The 20,055-nt window shown below is 41.7% G+C and overlaps 1 protein-coding gene across 3 annotated transcripts in view; it reads right to left on the reverse strand.

Moving 5' to 3' along the window:
* The window catches only part of CREB5 (cAMP responsive element binding protein 5), a 382,280-nt gene that overhangs the window by 292,823 nt on the left and 69,402 nt on the right, over positions 1-20,055 (reverse strand). For all 3 annotated transcript variants that reach the window (XM_069958734.1, XM_069958733.1, XM_069958735.1), the window contains exons 2-4: positions 17,396-17,467; positions 13,046-13,139; positions 9,251-9,366 (exon numbers count right to left, since the gene is read on the reverse strand). In XM_069958734.1, coding sequence (XP_069814835.1) covers positions 9,251-9,366; positions 13,046-13,139; positions 17,396-17,449 — 264 coding nt within the window. In that variant the 5' untranslated portion in view covers positions 17,450-17,467. The remainder of the gene's footprint in view (positions 1-9,250; positions 9,367-13,045; positions 13,140-17,395; positions 17,468-20,055) is intronic.

The raw sequence follows: 20,055 nt of genomic DNA on the forward strand, positions 1-20,055 counted from the left end.
AATCCAATTTTTTTCTCCTAGATTTTGTAGTACCAAATAATGCTATGTCTTGGCCTGTACAATTGATCAGCTTGGTGACATACCCAGTCTGTATCCATATTTTCCAGGACTCCCTACGGCCGCATCCAACTTCTTCAGCCCCCAGTAATCAAATGCTGCACACGTGAGTTTGGACAAACCCGAGGGTCCTCAAGGTTCGCTCATCTCTACTCTGTACCATACTACAATAGGTACATGCCATCCTGCTTCTATAGACAGGTCCATTGATAAAGTCTCCTTTAATTTGACTCACAGGAAGCAAGGGTCAAAATTAGCTCCCAGAACGACAGCTATACTACCGGACGGCACAAATATCACACATCCCATGATATAATCCCTCTGAATTCAATAATGTGCTGCAGATGATGACATGTGTTAGAGGCATGCTCTCAGGCAACACCCTAAGCTATTCCAGACACTTGTGATTTAGTCAGTGAGCAGATCATTGGGCTCTAAGGTGGAATTTGACCCTCTTACCTCTTTGTGGGACAACCTTTCCTTCTTGAATTGACTTTTTACCATGTGCTCCACTGTGGAAGAGGGTGGTAACCTACTACATGGGAGATGTGCATCTGGGAAATATCATTCAACAGCTTCAAACTGAGAAAAACCTCCCCCACTCATTCCATTTACCATATTTAAAGGTCCACATCACCCTGTAGACACAATTTCCAGGGCTGTCTTTAAAAACCAATAACTTCCCCATATCCCGTTTTCTATTTGAGCCTCCTGGGCATAAGGCCATATCAATACTTTATGCAAACCTGCTATGTGTTCAGAGCCAAAGAGAGATACTGGCTGCCAGGGAAAACGGGAGGCTGGTCTGGGTGGTCTCTTGGATGAGAAATGGAAACTGGCACTAAGCACCCTGTTATTAGTCTCCCCTAATTACTCCACCCAGGGCATATTATACCATACATTAAAAAAACACTGGTAACCTTGACATATGTCCTGAATGCTTAACACAATTGGCACTTTATTTTACTTAAGTTTAAAGGATTGTGGCTCAGGTAATTACACTTTTAAATGATCATATGGCATGGTCATTCTTCAAGCAGTCCAAATGAAAAAAGGAATGGATTATCCCTATTGAGATGGGATAATCCATTTGTGATCTATCGGACACATTTATGGCAGAAACTTAATTGTCAGCCTTGTATTTATGCAACAGATATGCTTGTAAATACGTGTTTTACTTGCATAAGTAAAACCGCAAAATGTGAACATACTGTAAAACATCATGATTCCAAGCCACTGTCGTGAATTTTTTATTTTTTATTTTTTTCAGAAATCAATAGTCCAGGCGATTTTAAGAAACTTTGTAATTGGGTTTATTAGGCAAATATGCCATTATCTGCATTTAAAAAGACTTTTCCTAGGTCCCCCCTTCTCTCCTTTCTGTCATCCACTGCAAAAAATCAGGAAATTGTGACTTGTAAAACAAATAGGTGTGGTGGGCACCGCAAATCACATACCAAAATATGGAGGTGCATAAGATAGCTAGCCAAAGAACAACATCAAACAAAAAAGGGGTAAAGCGGCTAGACTAACAAGGAGTAATGCACACTCAATAGATTAAATAATGAAAAATAGTTTATAGACAACTAACAACAGCAGAAATGTTTAAACCACTTAAAAATGCCTAATAGACCATAATGAAACTACACAAGTGCCCTCACAATACACAGGGCAACAAGTAATGTGCAAGGTGCGGGAAACCCTCACAATCAATGTCCTGCCAGTACTACACTATACATTTCAGAAAACATAATAGAGGAAAGAAGAGATCAAAGTATATAAATCAAATAGTCAAAAATCAAGCCCAATAGACTCACTACATAATAATAGAGCGATCATGTGATCTCTGCGTCATGCTGTCTTGTGCATTACTCCTTGTTAGTCTAGCCACTTTCCCCCTTTTTTTTTGTTTGAAATTGTGACTTGTTGCATCAGACACAACCCTGTCTGTTGTATAGAGAGGGGAGGGGGGAGGAGGGAGTTAGCCGGCAGCAGAGAGCTGATAACAAAGGATTACACAACACGGAGCTGGGTGAAGCTGTATTCAGAAGTCAGAAAGGTCAGTGCTGACTGTCAGAGGAGATAGCCGGTGATGTTTTGTAGATTAACTCTTTGTTGTCCTGTTTTAATGTTTTATTTCCCTCTCTCCATAGGAGAACAATGAAGGCAGGGGGAGAGCTTCAAATTGCTGTTTCATAAAAAAAAATTCATTTTTTGGCTAATAAACCCAATTACAAAGTTGCTGTTTCATTATAAAAATTCATTTTTTGGCTAATAAACCCAATTACAAAGTTTCTTAAAATCGACTGGACTATTGATTTCTGCAAAAAAAAAATAAAAATTCACGACAGTCACTCTTTAACCCTTTAACCTCTTAAGGACATAGGACGTACCGGTACGTCCTATGTCCTCACTTGCACTTCAAAGCAAAGCTTTGAAGTGCCGCGATCCCGGGTGCCGCGTGTAGCCCGGGACCGCCGCTATTAGCGGGCACGGTCTGATCGCCGTGCCCGCTAATTAGCTAATCGGAGGCAGCTGTCAAAGTTGACAGCTGCCTCCGATTACCGGAGGCAACGTTTCCCTGGTGTCTAGTGGGGGAGATCGCTCCTCCGGGACCTTGTCCCGGAGGAGCGATCTCCGTTACTGATGCCGGCCGGGGACGCGTCCAAGATGGCGCCGTCCTCGGCTCGGCACTCGTTTACTTCCGGCTGCAGCAGCCGAAAGCAAACGAGTGCCGATCTCATGGATCTCTGCAGCATATCTATGCTGCAGAGATCTCAATGAGAGATCCAAGTGTATATACTAGAAGTCCCCCAGGGGGGCTTCTAGTATATGTGTAAAAAAAAAAAAAAAAAAGTGTTGTTAATAGTAAAAAGCCCCCTCCCCTAATAAAAGTCTGAATCACCCCCCTTTTCCCAGGTTTTAAATAAAAGTAAACAAATAAATAAATAAATAAACATGTTTGCTATCGCCGCGTGCGTAAAGGGTTAAGGACGGGGCCCATTTTCGTTTTTACGTTTTCGGTTTTTCCTCCTTGTGTTTAAAAGGTCATAGCACTTGCATTTTTCCACCTAGAAACCCACATGACCCCTTATTTTTTGCGTCACTAATTGTACTTTGCAATTACAGGCTGAATTTTTGCATAAAGTACACTGCGAAACCAGAAAAAAATTCAAAGTCTGGTGAAATTGAAAAAAAAAAGCATTTCTTTTATTTGGGGGAAATGTGTTTTTACGCCATTCGCCCTGGGGTAAAACTGACTTGTTATGCATGTTCCTCAAGTTGTTACGATTAAAACGATATATAACATGTATAACTTATATTGTATCTGATGGCCTGTAAAAAATTCAAACCGTTGTTAACCAATATACGTTCCTTAAAATCGCTCCATTCCCAGGCTTATAGCGCTTTTATCCTTTGGTCTATGGGGCTGTGCGAGGTGTCATTTTTTGCGCCATGATGTTTACTTTCTATCGGTACCTTGATTGCCCATATACGTCTTTTTGATCGCTTTTTATTAATTTTTTTCTGGATTTGATGCGACCAAAAATGCGCAATTTTGCACTTTGGGATTTTTTTGCGCTGACGCCGTTTACCGTACGAGATCAGGAATGTGATTAATTAATAGTTTGGGCGATTACGCACGCGGCGATAGCAAACATGTTTATTTATTTATTTGTTTACTTTTATTTAAAACCTGGGAAAAGGGGGGTGATTCAGACTTTTATTAGGGGAGGGGGCTTTTTACTATAAACAACACTTTTTTTTTTTTTTTTACACATATACTAGAAGCCCCCCTGGGGGACTTCTAGTATATACACTTGGATCTCTCATTGAGATCTCTGCAGCATAGATATGCTGCAGAGATCCATGAGATCGGCACTCGTTTGCTTTCGGCTGCTGCAGCCGAAAACGAACGAGTGCCGAGCCGAGGACGGCGCCAACTTGGACGCGTCCCCGGCCGGCATCAGTAACGGAGATCGCTCCTCCGGGAAAAGGTCCCGGAGGAGCGATCTCCCCCACTAGACCCAGGGAAACGTTGCCTCCGGTAATCGGAGGCAGCTGTCAACTTTGACAGCTGCCTCCGATTAGCTAATTAGCGGGCACGGCGATCAGACCGTGCCCGCTAATAGCAGCGGTCCCGGGCTACTCGCGGCACCCGGGATCGCGGCACTTCAAAGCGGGGCCGCGCGGCCCCGCTTTGAAGTGCAAGTGAGGACATATGACGTAGGGGTACGTCATATGTCCTTAAGAGGTTAAAGCGTAACTGTCATTTAAGTGTCATTTTTCAGAAATCAAAAAAATATCAATAGTACAAGTGATTTTAAAGGGGTTGTCCAGTGTGGGGGCACTTTTTTGGGGTGACCGGGGAGGAGGTGGCTAAAATAAAAGACGTTCACTCACCTCCCCATTCCACCGTGTGAAGTCCCCTCGGATCCCGCCTCCTTCACTGAGTGGCTGAGCGGCCCTAAGACGGAAGCGGACGGGAACCGGGGACCGGAGCGCCACGATGAGTGAGCCACCGCTGGAACCGGGGAGGTGAGTGAACGTCTTTTATTTCAGCCACCTCCTCCCCGGTCCCCCCAAAAAAGTGCCCCCACACTGGACAACCCCTTTAAGAAACTTTGTAACAGGTTTTATTTGGCAAAAGTGTTTCCTTTTGTACTCAAGCAGGAAGAAGCAGGATTTCTGTGTCCATTATGCTCTAAGGGGAGGGGAGGGGTTAAGAGGAGTGAGTGAGCACAGAGGAGAGAAATAGCAGTCCTGCACAGCACAACACCCTGCAATCTTCTCTCAGCAAGTTCCTAGATAAGCACTGACCTTTCTGACCTCTGAATCCGGCATTTTAGATCTTCTTCCTGCTCACTCATCTCCCTCGGCCCCTCCCCCCTCCATAGGATATAATGGACACAGCAGAACTGTCTTCGCTTGCTTCTCTATAATGAAGACGGATTTGCCTGATAAGGAACAGATAAGAAGTGTATGGGGGGGAGGCTGGGAAACTGCTTTTTGAGTACAGGAAGAGTTTTTTTGCCTAATAAAAAACTTATTACAGAGGTTTTTTTTTAATTGCTTCCACTATTGATTTCTGCAAAAAAAAAAAAAAAAAATGACAGGTACACTTTAAGTACATTATGACCAATATTAGCCACAGAGCTTTAATTTATTAACACTGACATTTCACTATAGTTCTAAAACAATGATACAGAAAGTATTCTGACAAATTGTAATTTTTTTCATTATACAAGGAAAACCTTTTAATTGCTGCAAATGTAACAATCTTTTAAGTAATCAATTAATAAGGTCATTTCATTCCACCAAAGATGTTTTCTCTGTTACAAAATTTGTAAAAACCCGTGTGTTATATATTCTTCTAAAATGAAGTTCCGATACTAAAAGGAAATTTCTATGCAAAATAATGATTTACACCAGGGCTTAATCATCCATAGAATGTCCATGGTTCTCCGAGAGCAAAAATGAGCATAATAGTCTTGGGAAAGAATGGCTGACATTATAATAAAACTGCGCTCGCGTTCACCATTTACACAAATGTGGTTCTTATTACGGAGCATGTAACCTGTTCCAGTTGCAGGCTTACTTTAAGCATGCAAAGGCTTGGATGAATGAAAGTCAATCCATGTGTTCATGTTCATCTCCAGCAGTCATACAAAAGCCATATATTAACCACCTGCAGCAAAATTAATACATTATTCAACTCTACATGTTTCGTATTTTTCACAGAAGGTAAGCTTAGGCAAGGCACAAGTTGTTAGTATTAACAATGGCATCTGGATTTTCCCACACTGATCTTCATGATCTTCAAAAACAAGCAGACATAATTTATGACCGTTCCTATGATCACCTCGAATTATCCCTTTGTCTTTCCACATTCACATTAAAGATGTTTTTTCTTTTAAACATCAAGTAAATGGGTTTTTTTTAGGCTAATGTACGAAAAATGTTATGGTGAATATAACAAGTCCAAGTAAAATAAATCAACATGTCATCCATTGATCTTCAAACTGTTGGGGATTACCGGGACCGCGGCTATTAGCTGGCATGGTCCGATCGCTGTGGCCACTAATTAAGTATTTAGATGCAGCTGTCAAAGTTGACAGCCGCTTCTAAATACTTATTGTAGCCCTTCCCTGGTGGTCTAGTGGGCGGATCACCGCCACCCCCTACCCCTGTGCGACTCGATTGCGGGGGGCAATCCCGGTAACCTCATCCGGTTGGGGTCTGCGCCGCAATGGCGCTGATCCCGGCTCGGCACTCTGTTGCCTTCGGCTGCAGCAGCCGAAAGCAATAGAGGACAGGTCTCATGGATCTATGCAGTTTAACTATACTGCATATATCTCTATGAGAGATCAGTGTAGTAATACTAGAAGTCCCCTAAAATTCCAAAGTGCAAAATTGCGCATTTTTGGTCGCATCAAATCTCGAATAAAATTTTTATAAAAAGTGATCAAAAAGTTGCATATGTGCAATCAAGGTACCGATAGAAAGAACACATCATGGCCCAAAAAATGACACCTCCCACAACCCCATAGCCCAAAGGACAAAAACGCTATAAGCAAGGGAATAGAGCAATTTTAAGGAACATATGTTTTTTTAAAAGGTTTTATTTTTTTAAAAGCCACCAAAGAAAATAAAAGTTATGCAGATTACATATCGTTGTAATCGTTACAACTTGAGAAAAATCTACAACAAGTCAGTTTTACCCTAGGGTGGACTGTGTAAAAACAACCCCCCCCCCCCCACACACACACACACACACACACACACACACACACACACACAAAAAACCCACCACACATAATTTTTTTTCTGGTTTCACAGCATATTTTAGGCAAAAATTACATTTGCTATTGCAAAGTACAATTGGTGGCGCAAAAATAAGGGCTCATCTGGGTCTCTAGGTGGAAAAATGCAAGCGCTGTGGCCTTTTATACACAAGGAGGAGAAAACGAAAGCGCAAAAATGAAAACTGGCTGCGTTCCCTAAGGGTTAAACAGCCTGCAGAGCAAGAGGTACTCTTCATAGGTATAGTCCATTTTTAAAACTAGACAACTACTTAAAGCGACTCTGTGAGTAGGTTTATGCTGCCCTGTCTAAAAGCAGCATGAACTTGACAGAGAAGCTGAACAGAAAGATGTATTACTTATATTGTTCTGTGCAGCTGATTGGAACATATCCTTCTGAATAACAAGGACAAGAATAACAAGAATAACAAGCACCTCACATTGGTCCTCTGCATTATGTACATGTGCTCAGTGGTCCAAAATATTCATGAACACCAGCTACTTCATAAGCACCTGCTGCAGATTGGCAGTTATCTACCAATACTGTGTACATATACTGTGAATCGGCAGACAACTGTCAATCAGCAGATGGAGGGCTGGGGGAGATGTAAGTTTAATGGAGAGGCAAATGTAAGTGTTTAGTGTATTTCTACTCAATCTTGCACTTACCTACCTTACAGGTTGTAAAATTGGCGTAAATCAATAACCATCAGAGTCCATACAACCCAGACACACAACTCGCTGCTACCAGTTACGAAATTCTGGGAGATGGGTATCCAACACAGACACAATGTTCTCCATCAGTCAAAGCCATATTATTATGACTGTAAAACTACACTGCTAGGGACTTCTTTAAGGTTGTTTACATACACACACAGACCTTTAATTTAGAACACATTTTGAGATGTGAATATCTAAAAGTTCCATTTGCTAAAAGCCTTTGTATGGCTCCCAAAAGCGCCAAAATAAAGCCATTACAAAAAGATTTAAAAAAAAAAAAACAAAACACTGGTTTAAAATTCTGGATGGTTTTTGTTTGTAAAAACATTAATTTTTTAAGGCCCAAAATGAGCCTCAAAAAAGTGTGTGTATGTAGTATTAGCCATAGTTTTGCTTGGTATATTTTTCCACTGTCCACCAGTTCATTAGTAAAATAGGGTCTTTATGACTAGACAGTATCGTAAGAAGAGGAAAGGACCATAAAGGACTATGACTAGACAGTATACAGTAGTGTAGTATTAGGCTGTTTAACGTATGTGTTGTATAAATCAAAGCCGTTGTTGCAATTTGCAACAACGGCCGTGATTCATAAAACACATACGTTGCATTGGAATGAACGGAATCCCAGCTGGAGCGTATTCAATACATTGTGTGAACTGGTTGCGGTTGTTTGCATTGACTTCAAAGGGATCATTGAAATCAGTACACAATGACCATTATTTTAAATTTATTTAACGATTGTCATTTTATTTAAAAAAAAAAATCGTTGTGTGAACATGGCCTAAAGGTTCCTTCAGGAGAAGAAAGGATGAAATAGAAGCCCATTACAGAATTGCTTCTCTAATGTATTTTAGAGAGAACCGACGCTGCAGAACAGAAACTAAACCTTTATTTTAACCTCTTCCTGCCACTGCACTGTAAATTAACGTTAATTTACACTGCAGGATGACACAGGCGCAGGAGCTGCACCTGTGTCATCCGCAGCTGGGGACCCACTACAACTCTCAGCACCGGAGCTGCACTCCCAGCAACTCTCAGCTAAGCGCGACCGCAGCATCTATAGTGCTCCTGACAGAGAATTCTCCCTCTGTCCGGTATCCATCGGGGCACTGCCAGGTGACTCTTGGCTACGGAGGGTGGCAAGGGAAGGGAGGGAAGGCAGGGCGCACCAGGCAGCTCTGCCCCCACCCCTCTCTCCCCTGCCGCTGTCACAAGATAGTAACAGTGGCAGGGGACAGAGGAGAGGGGGCAGACATAGGGACATCAGCCTATGGAATCATTATGATCCCATAAGCTGATGTCCAAAAAACGACCTGGGCATGACGCAAGGGAAACCTATGACAGCTCAGACCTGGTGTAGGTTTCCTTATAATTTTTTAGCTTGAAAAATAATAAATTTAGCAGACAGTGACAGCGGAACCCTGCGCTGGAGCCGGGGAGGTAGGTGCATGTTGTTCAGCCACCTCCTCCTCGGCTCTTTTGAGAAAAATGTCCGACCCTAGACTTCCCCTTTAAGCACAGCATGATTTCAGCATTTTATATTTTTTACCCTTTTTATTTGTCTACGAGGATTGTGTTCTGCATTCTCTTCATTGTACTTCATTTAAAGTTTAACAAAAAAGGTGAATGGATGTTCCTTGGCTTTTGTTTAATGCAGTTATGACTCTTACCCTTTTACTGTTTTCTTCTTCTTGTGCACTTCTAAATTCATGCTCCAAGTCAATGTCATTAAAGAGACCCACTTCCTCACAGTTTTTTAAGAAACGAGTTGGAGTTGGTGTCTGGTCTGTGGAAAAACATTCATATTATGTAATGGATGTAAAATAATGAAATATCATGCAAGGACAGACAAACATATATATCTTATGAACCTATACATCTAATGAATTGCTTTCAGTGATTTGCCATAATGTTAGGTTAACCTAACACTTGGCAGTGAGTTATCACTGTATAAAAAAGAAACAAAATCAGTTTTACTTAAAGTAATCTGTCAGCTGTATTTCACATTCCAAACTGCTGACACTGTTAGATTGCTGTTAGATCCAGGATACACATGGTACCTTTCATATATCTGTCTGTGCTTCCAGAGTATATAAAAAAAAGCTTAAAAAGTATTCTAAAATCAATCCTGAGCTTCTGAAGTGCAGCAAGCTTTAACACCCCCTTACAACCCCCCCCCCCCCCCATGCCTGACCCTTCTTGGAATCAGCCTCTAAGTGTCAATCAAGCAGGGAGGGGGGAGAGAGGAGACATTCCAGTTTGCAGCATATTAGAAGCTTGGAAAAGTCTTTTTGTCTTGTACCAGAGAATAAAAGCATTTCTGTACATTCTGAAAACACAGATGGATATATGAAAGGTACCACGTGTCTCCTTGCACTAACAGCAATCTAATGGTGTCAGCAGTTTGGAACATGAATTACAGATGACAGGGTAACTTTAAAGGGAACCTAAGAGCTGCTTCATGCTGCCTAAACCTTGGCACAGGCAGGATTACAATGAGAGGTGACAACTATGTAAAATCCCAGCATTTCCAGTAGATGATGGTCACAGCTCACTTCCTCCCCCTCACTTTACCACTGCACAGGTCATACAGCATGCCTGGAAAGTTCTCCTATATAAGTCCATTGTTTCTAATGGTCTATGTACAAAGTGTACAGTGCTGTGCCTAGTAAACAATGGAGGGAATACAGCGCTAGCCAAAGTGCTACAACAAAGCCTGACCCTAAACACAGGGCAACCTAGAGAGGAAGGGAGAGACCTTGGGTGCACAATACTTGGGGAAAGTAGGGAGGTAACATACCTGTATGTGAAATAACAGTACTAATACATTTAATGTTTTAGTTCTTGATTCTTCTTTTATTCATAAGAAATTAGCAAAAATACCAAAAGCGAGAGGTGCATTCTAGGATATTATGCAATTTTACAGAACTACAATTTAATTTTCACCTGTTTCACATAGGCGTTAGCTATCATATTGTTTCCAGTTGGGTTATTTGCACTTGTAAACCAGTGAGATACCAGAAATTAATTTGTCACCTCACTTCTTCAAAATCATTGTTAAAAATAAATAAAAACTTAGTCACATAACTAATGTTAAATACAAATTCTGAAAAACATTTTTCACCTGCTCTGCCTCTGCAAAGCCATAGACATGTAGGCTGCATTAGGGAGGTAAGCCGCAAGGTATACAAATGGCATATACAAGAACTTCTCCATTAGTATTTAAAAATAGCTTACACTGCATTACTTAAAGGGGTTGGCCACTTTAGAGTAAAATAGCTCAGTGTACAGTATTAGTATTTCTGTACTCACTGTATATACTGACAGCAGCTCCCTGTGTACCTCATAGAGCTAAAACCAGACTCCCCTCCTCCAAACTGTACTGCCCTGCTCTATGGCATGTCTGTCCATAAGATGGCTGACATGGAGGAGCATGTGACCATGCCCCACCACAGTGTCCTCCATAGACATATACAGACTCAGTGGTGGACACTGGGGGTGGGGCATGGTCACATGCTCCTCCATGTCTGCCATTTTATGGACAGGAACACCACAGAGCAGGGCAGCACAGCCTGGAGGAGGGGAGGCTGATATTAGCTCTATGAGGTACACAGGGAGCTGCTGTCAGTATATACAGTGAGTACAGTCACTAATACTGTACACTGAACTAGTTTACTATAAAGTGGCCAACCCCACTAAAAAAATATTCTGCTACATGAAGACGTTGCAATCAACAATGGCAGCATCAAAACTTTTTCAAGGGCTTTTCAAGGCAAGATCATTGATGACCTATCCTCAAAATAGGTCCTCAATATGAGATGGGTGGAGTGGGTGCAGACACCATGCTCTACTACCAAGCGGCTCTTTCCAGTGAAGCAGGATAGGAAGCTCATGGCTCTCTACATTGTGTACCGGCTAATCTGGGTTACTGGGTTACTCAGCTCCCATTGAAGTGAAAGAGAACTAAGCTACAATAACTCAGAATGGACACTATACAATGTACAAAGGGTGGACAGCTCTGCTACAAAATTCTGCTGAAAATTGATTCCTTAAACATTGCTAGCAACCCCCAAGAAATAAGATGTTACCATTAGAGGTGAGCGAGCAACTCGAGCATGCTTGAGGCCGTTTGTTCGGCATTTGAACACCAGTGGTCGACTGGTTGGATGAAGCCCTGGGGAGTCGTAGAAAACATGGATGCAGCAATAGACTACAGGTCTTCTTTATTGCCTTGTCCATACGTAAATGGTCCATGTGCTGAACACTTGTACAATGAATTGTGAGGCAGCGAGTCCCATCACAGAAGAGTGTTGAGTCTCTGATATGTGGCCAGTACGTGTGTGGATGTGTGGACAAGACCTAAATCTTTAGTTCAACACTTTGGTCGGTCTGTATACATATACTGTATAGTCGAAATTTCCTGTTCAGAATCCATAGTACTGCAGTGCAGTATTGCATTCAGAGATATTTCTATCTATAGCATTATTGTAACAATTCGCTGTCCTTTAGTTACTGATGTCTTTCTGTTAGCTTGCATTATCTATCAACAAAGGTTTCGATATACAGTAGATGAATTATCCTTAGGGTAGGCCATCATTATCAGATTGGTGTGAGTTGCTTTATTTTCATTGTTTATGCACAGCACCATATGTTTTGTGGTGCCCATGTCTGGTAATGCGGCTTTCTGCAGGTTGGTTCTATTTCAAGTGATTGGAACAGAGCCAATATACCACTACCGAATGTACAGTGTTGTACCGGGCAAACAATATGTCTCCAGTCAGCTGATGGGGGCCACAAGTCAAACCTCCATGAATCTGCTACTAGAATATCTAATCGACAATCTACCAACAACAAGGCTGATAAGCAGATTTCTGAGATACCAAAGCGCTTTGCTTCGCTATTACTGTAAATTCGCTCATCTCTACTGGTAAACAATATTCTGTCAACTACTATTTGGCACTGGAAGAGTGTGAAGCAATATAATATAAATCGGGAGCTTGCTTCTGTTTCTACGACAGGCTAAAAGTAAAATTTACAACACATCTTTAAAATGTTACTGAACTAAGAAGTTATAGAGTTAAAATATTGAGGATGTTATTTAATCTAAAATAAATTATAACAAAATATGCTAAATAACTGCATAAAGTGACAAAATAAAAGGTGCTGTTGCTAAAAATGAATCTGTAACCAGATTAAGTATGAGACTGGATAGACAAGAACAAATACAGTACCAGGGCCTGAGTATGATACAGAGCATACCTGTGCCCACCCTATATCTATAGTATGTCTATTACAATGTGCTTGCCTTCAATACATTTCTATAAAGAAGTGGTTCCTCTCTATTGGCAAAAACATTGTATATTTATTTTCTATCTCTAAAACAATGAGTTTTTTTTACTTTGATCCATAAAAATCTGATTTTTGTAAACATTTTTAAGATTCAAGCCTATTGAGTCATGCGTTACCTGAAAGCATGTTATCATTCTTTATTGAAGGGAACTTCAAGGTCATTTCATGCTTGTGTCTGTGAATCATCAGGTGATCCTCAGTGGGGAATCGCTGTAACACACAAAACATAACTGTGTAATAAATCCTTGGTAAGGAGTATCAATACAACACAAACGGAGCTGTAAAGGTAACAGGATCCATTAAAGCCATCTAGGGCATGAATAAGTAAGTAGACAGTACTTACAATGGATGTTCGCTCACACGACAATACTTAACTGATTACTTATCTGTGGGGTATCAACAGATAATTAGAAATCAGTCAGTTGTTGCAGACAACCCCTGTACATGAGCCCTGCTACTAGGGGCCACCCTCTACAATGGGAAACCACTGTATTACATGTATTATATGAAGTATACGTCCATGAACTTTATAAAAGTCGCCATTGTGCAATACTGAAATAGTTGGTATTAAATATACTGCCTGTAGTATATGGTTGACACTGCTGTGAGTAGTGTGGCGGCTACATAGTGGTACTTTTTATATTGCTGAGCAATGCAGCAAAGTAGTAGGCCACACCATGGATAGCTTAGGGCCCTATTACACCAAACAATTACCAGCTGTACTTGGCCAATTACTGGCCGTTTCGTCCGATAATTGTTTGTTATAATAGGTCATGTTAAAGGCAATGATCAACTGACATGCACTTTAAACTTGTTCTATTAAAACAACAATAGCAACAGTCTGCTGGACTTTGCTCCATGTGATAGGAGTGACGTCAGCAGGCTGCCACTATCTTCTATCGGCCACCTGGGCAGCCCCTCCTGCTACTCCCTATGCCCCCTCGTTTACTCCTCCCCACTCAATGTCCATGTGATCGCTGAGCTGAGAAGTCGGCGCTCGCTTGCCCCTTAATATCAGGCCATGTATTAGGGCCCCTACTATGGCCCTAGTAGAAAAAGTTTGAAAAGAACATGAGTAAAGAAATGTGGGTTCTTTTTTGCAGAACACCTTCTAGTTCTTGTAAAAAAGTTCTTGTAAAGATGAGGCACTCACCACTTTGTGAACTTCGTTAAGCAATCTGTTTATTCACTTCATCACAGGTACAGTACGATAATACGCGGATGAACGAACGGATGACAGCCTGTTTCACACGGTAATGTGCGCGCTTCCTCTTGGCCTTGAGGCTTGAGGGCCAAGAGAAGGTACACATTTTAGCACGCTAAACAGGCTGTTGCCCATTTATTTGTTTCAAGGTTATTCAAGTGAATAAACAGATTACTTAACAAAGTTGACAAAGAAGTGAGTGCCTCATCTTTAGAAGGACTTTTCTGATATTATTGTTATAAACTAACTAATCTGGGTGATTGAGCACCACCTATGTGGAGGATTGCTAGCGGCAGATCACATGGTCCGACTCCTTTGCGGTAGTAATGCCGAGACATCTCTTGTTGGATTGTTAGAGTAAAATAGTATGGTTATATGGGATTCTGGGGTAAAGGAAAGGCACGTTTAAAGGGGTTTCCAGGCAAAACAGACTGATGAGATATCGATAGGATCCAAGTTAACAGTCAGTAATCGTGGGGTGCCGACACTGAGCATCCTCTCGGATCAGCTGTTCAGTGCCTGCACTACACAGGGAACAGGGCTGGAAGCGGTTGACTCTGTTCAGTATATAGCGGTGGTGACATGTAACTGCAGCTCTGCTCTCATTCAAGTGGACAGAAAGAAGTGCTAGTCACTAGTGCAGGGCAATGAATGGTAGATTAGCGGAGGTTGGCATCCCTCAGATCAGTGATTGACAACCTATCTTATGCTTATCTTATCAGTTTGTTATGGCAGGGAAAAAACCCTTTAAATCTAAGGAAATTTGTGGGGGCCATTCTCACTACTTACTCCTTAAAGTATGTATATCTAAGGTCTCATTCCCTATATCCATGCATGTATCCCCCAATAGAAGTGCAGACTCCCCCCCCCCCCCTCCGCCACCCGGCAGCAGAGAAGACAAGAGGGCAGAAGACAACTACTCCCCTACTCCCCCTGTGCCGCCCGGCTCACATGTTCACCAGACCCGTGGGTAGGTGAATAGTTGTCTTCTGCGCTCCTGTCTTCTCTGTTTCTGGGCGACGGGGGGATCCCCCCGTAAGGGTAAGAGTCGCAGCACAGATCGTGTGAATGGCTGCAATAATTTGAATGGTTCCTAAAATTGTCTGTGGTCATGGATCCGCGACCACTGACAATTTTACGGGACGTGTGAATACAGCTTAAAAGGGACTTCATCAGGATTCTGTCTACATTTGATACATTTGATAAAACAAGCATCGACTGGAACTGGTATAAAGTATTACAAAGAATGCTCCTTCAATATAGATAAAACAAGCATTTACTGTACACTGATGCTGGGTCACAGGGTCTCTCCCTTGTCATACACTCCATCTTAATAAACATGCCCAGTATGTATCTCCTATACCCCTACCTTCCAGAATTAAGTCTAAAAATGATCTCTATAACATTACCAACTAACATTAACTCATAAAAAATAAATTACCAGTATTGGCATCTACAATAGATTCCTGTGCATAAATCTGCCACATCTGCTTAAAGTAATTGTTTGGAATAGTGTTTATGCAATGCTAATCCTTTCTCCCGATGACCACAACAAATCATCATGAGAAGAGGACATGCAGATACTTGGCAGCAATGTCAGGTCACAATTGATTGGGAAACAATAGGCAAGAACAATCACTCAACAGCACAATGTGCAGCAGAAAGATGAGATGTTTTCATCTCTTCGCGTTAAGCTGACCATAGACACTGTTATGTCCAAAGAATCCATTGATTCCAGCTATCTAATGTTGTTGGCTTGAGGGTAGGGTTTACCAGACTGATCCTACAATTGAGCTACCGACTTCATTCTGAGGGATTCAGGAGTACTGCATGTGAATTGACACCTGTCTGACCTAATGGCTCCCTTAAATATAAACCTAAACTAAGTCCTTTAGACTTGCTTGCAACTACCAGCTGAGCTTGTTCTTTTGACTTTAACTCCTATTAACTTTAATGGCAATTACAGAACTAGTAGAGCTCCCATTGCTAAGCTGTTTATACAACTTGTATTAATGTCATTGAGATTTACATAAATTCCATAACACAGTTGACTTAACTGTTTTTGGCTTTCTGATCATCTCCAGCAAGCAGCCAGAAATGTGTCTTGGGGTAGCAGCATGCAGTAACCCTTTGCTTCAACTGTACTGTACATACAGAGAATCCTCAGCAATGAACGTCCACAGTTCATTGTGTACTGCCAATAAATCTTGGCAAGTACAGATAAATTACAAATGAGACACAGGGTTACTGCATGCGGCTACCATTGCATTTAAAATCATCGACCACTGACTGTGCATCGCAATAGCAATGTGCGGCCGACGGCTGATAATTGAACAAACCGTTAACACATTAGATGTCAACGTTCCCTGTGTTTTCCTGCGGTCTGCTTCCTCCCCAGTCCCGCGGCTGCAGATTCAGAGCAGTCCTGGCTAGTGATTGGCTAAGTGGTGTGTCAGCTCAGACAGGCCACTCTGAAGCGGCAGCCGCCAGATCGGGGAGGAAGCAGACCTCAGGAGAACACCAGGAACATTGACATGTAATGTATTAACCGTTTGGGCAAGGGCTGCATGGACATTGCTAACAATGTCTGTGCAGCCCTTGCTTAACGATTATCAGACCATGTAACAGGCCCAGAAAATATGTCCCCAATATTGATCAGGCACTCATCGGCCCTTGTATTAGGACCCTAAGGCTCCATTCCCACACTGAGAACATGATGAAGATGTGGTATCAATTGCAGGGCAAATCTGCAATCAACCAGTTTCCCATGGAAGAGAATAGGATTTCTGCAACTCTATTTGTATCCAGTACTTGTCAGCTGCTGTATGTCCTCCAGGAAGTGGTGTATACTTTCTAGTGTGACACAGTGCTCTCTGCTGCCACCTCTGTCCATGTGAACTGTCTGAACAGTCTAGAGCAGGAGCAACTCCCCATAGAAATCTTCTCCTGCTCTGTTCCTGTCACCAACAGAGGTGGCAGCAGAAAGCACTTTTACTTGAAAGAATACACCACTTCCTGTAGGGCATACAGGAGCTGATAAGTACTAGAAGGTTTGAGATTTGTAAATAGGTCATTTACAAATCTGTTTTAACTTTCTGACATCACAGATCATTTAAAAACATTTATTTTCTTCCGGCGTACCCCTTTAAGTAATAACATTTTCCTGTGATTATTTTGCAAAGAAAAATAATACATATTCAAAGGCCCAATGTAGATTTTGATATACAGTAATGTACCCTTGCTAACAACCTCATGTACCTACCTGGGAGCAGCCAGGAGCATTGCATATAAAGGACCGATCCTGCTCCAAATTCATCTCTTATTCTTCATATATCTAAAACGATAATTTTAATTTTTTAAATTTTTAATTTTAATACAAAAACATTATAACAATACCATATACCATATACCAATAACATATGCAAGAAAGAGAACAGGATTGTCACCATAATATTTCTAATGCTCTTTCTGTATGCTTTTGTAAAAGTATGCTCTAAACGGTCACTGTAGGTAGGGATTAGTGCAGCTCTGCTCTCACCAACACTAATGTCTTTCTTAACTTGGACTCTATGACTTAAACAGTGGCCTCCAACGGTGTGATGGTCCCTGCACTAGGTTAAGTGCACAGGAAGGGGAGAGAGGTCACACAGCCTGGAAATCAGGATACTGGGAGAGCTGGATATAGAACAGGGTTAAAGAAGTCAGTCGAAAATTTTTATTTAAGTATTTTATTGCCCCCAAAAAATTATACAAATCACCAATATACATTTGTTACGGGAAATTCTTATAAAATGCTTTTTTCCCTGCACTTACTACTGCATCAAGGCTTCACTTCATGGATAAAATGGTGATGTCACGACCCGACTCCCAGAGCTGTGCGGGCTGTGGCTGCTGGAGAGGATGATGGCAGGGGGACACTGAGGGACACAGGGCACTGGAGAGACACTGAGCATCCCTCTGTCATCATCCTCTCTAGCAGCCACAGCCTGCACAGCTCTGGGAGTCGGGTCGTGACATCACCATGTTATCCAGGAAGTGAAGCCTTGATGCAGTAGTAAGTGCAGGGAAAAACGCACTTTATGTGACTTTCCCATAATAAGTGTATATTGGGGATTTGTATAACTTTTGGGGGCAATACAATACTTTAATGAAATTTTTCACCTGACTTCCCCTTTAAAGGGGTTATCCAGCGCTACAAAAACATGGCCACTTTCTCCCTTCTGTTGTCTCCAGTTTGGGTGGGGTTTTGAAACTCAGTTCCATTGAAGTGAATGGAGCTTAATTGCAAAACACACCTGAACTGGAGACAACAGTAGCCATGTTTTTGTAGCGCTGGATAACCCCTTTAAGGTTAATAAGGTTCAGAGAGACTAATAAGGTGCTGTACCCAATTATCCTGATGCTTCTGCATCCTGATTGGTCCCCACTTTACATTGCACACACCTGCTCCCCTGACAAGCTGGAGAACCATCCCCAGGCTCAGAAGAGCAGCATAGAGACTGTGGAGAAAGGATGGCGCAGGCACAAAATCAGATGAGTTTCTGACATTATTTTATGACCCTCACAAAATTCATCGTAATGCCTTAAAGGGAACCTGACACCTTAAAAATGCTTCCTAAGCAATCAACATCATGTTATAGAGCAGGAAGAACTGAGCCTATTGATATATATCTTTATGGGAAAAGATTAAATATAACTAAATATTGATCAAACTCTTTGTTCTTTTCTTGCTAAGGAGTCCAGGAGTCCAGAATAAGCAGGGATATTAAACATAAAATTACAAGTTATACTGAATCTTTTACCACAAAGATATATATCAATCTGTTTAGTTTTTCCTGCTCTATAACAGGTTGGTGATAGATTACATAGCATTATCTTGGTGACAGGTTCTCTTTAAGCAGAATTACTGCTTATGAATATTCATTCTGAGTCCCACCCTTACTCAGCCTTTATAGAAAACATAATTTTCTCTAAATAAAAGATTGTTAACTGACTCTCCAGCCACTGCAAGGCTACACCCAATATGTGACCTTTCCTTGTGGCTCAACATAGCCCAAAATGTGTATCACAAGATAACTAGCATATAAAAAAATTATATTTTATGTGCTACTATGTATATATACGCAGCCGTCCTGTGGTTGTGATGTGGATTGCAGCTTTCATTCAGATGGCGGTTCCAACTATAAGATGGCTGCAGATGGAGGATCATGTGACCATACACATCACTCCTCTCCTGATCTAGTTTTCTATGCATGGTGTTTTTTTTTATGGAAAATGGTTGTGTTTTTTAAAGGGGGGGGGGGCATGGTGGTATTGGTCAGGTCTGATATGGCGGTGTTATCCAGTCACAGTATGGTGGTATTGGTCAGTTCTGGTATGGCGGTGTTATCCAGTCACAGTATGGTGGTATTGATCAGGTCTGGTATGGCAGTGTTATCCAGTCACAGTATGGTGGTATTGGTCAGGTCTGGTGGTTATATCCAGTCACAGTATGGTGTTATTGGTCTGGTGTGGTGGTGTTAAATCTGAAGCCAGGAGCTATTACCTACCAATCTACCAATCATGATGCTAATTGGTGAGTGAAGAGGAGGGCGTCGTCAGGCTTAGTGCCTAGGGCAGCAGCAGCTGTAAATACAGCCCTGGGTATACTTATACTCACACAAAGGATATCTGCCCTAATTTTTATTGGAAGTAAAGATGAGAAGAAAGACTTGATTTATCTTCCATACACTGTGTGAATCATCGTCAACAGACAGGAAGCCAGTCCAGGTTCTCAGGCTTACTCCATTCTCTCCTGTACATAGTGCATGCTAAGCCTTGCCACATTTACTGTCATCTGTCCTGATCTCTCTGGTGCTAGAGACAGATTTCCCAAATCAACAGTGCAGATGGCAGAGAAGTGAGACATCTACTGGCCAAGAC

The sequence above is a fragment of the Dendropsophus ebraccatus genome, chromosome 2 (genome assembly GCF_027789765.1).
Source record: "Dendropsophus ebraccatus isolate aDenEbr1 chromosome 2, aDenEbr1.pat, whole genome shotgun sequence".
Lineage (NCBI taxonomy): Eukaryota > Metazoa > Chordata > Amphibia > Anura > Hylidae > Dendropsophus > Dendropsophus ebraccatus.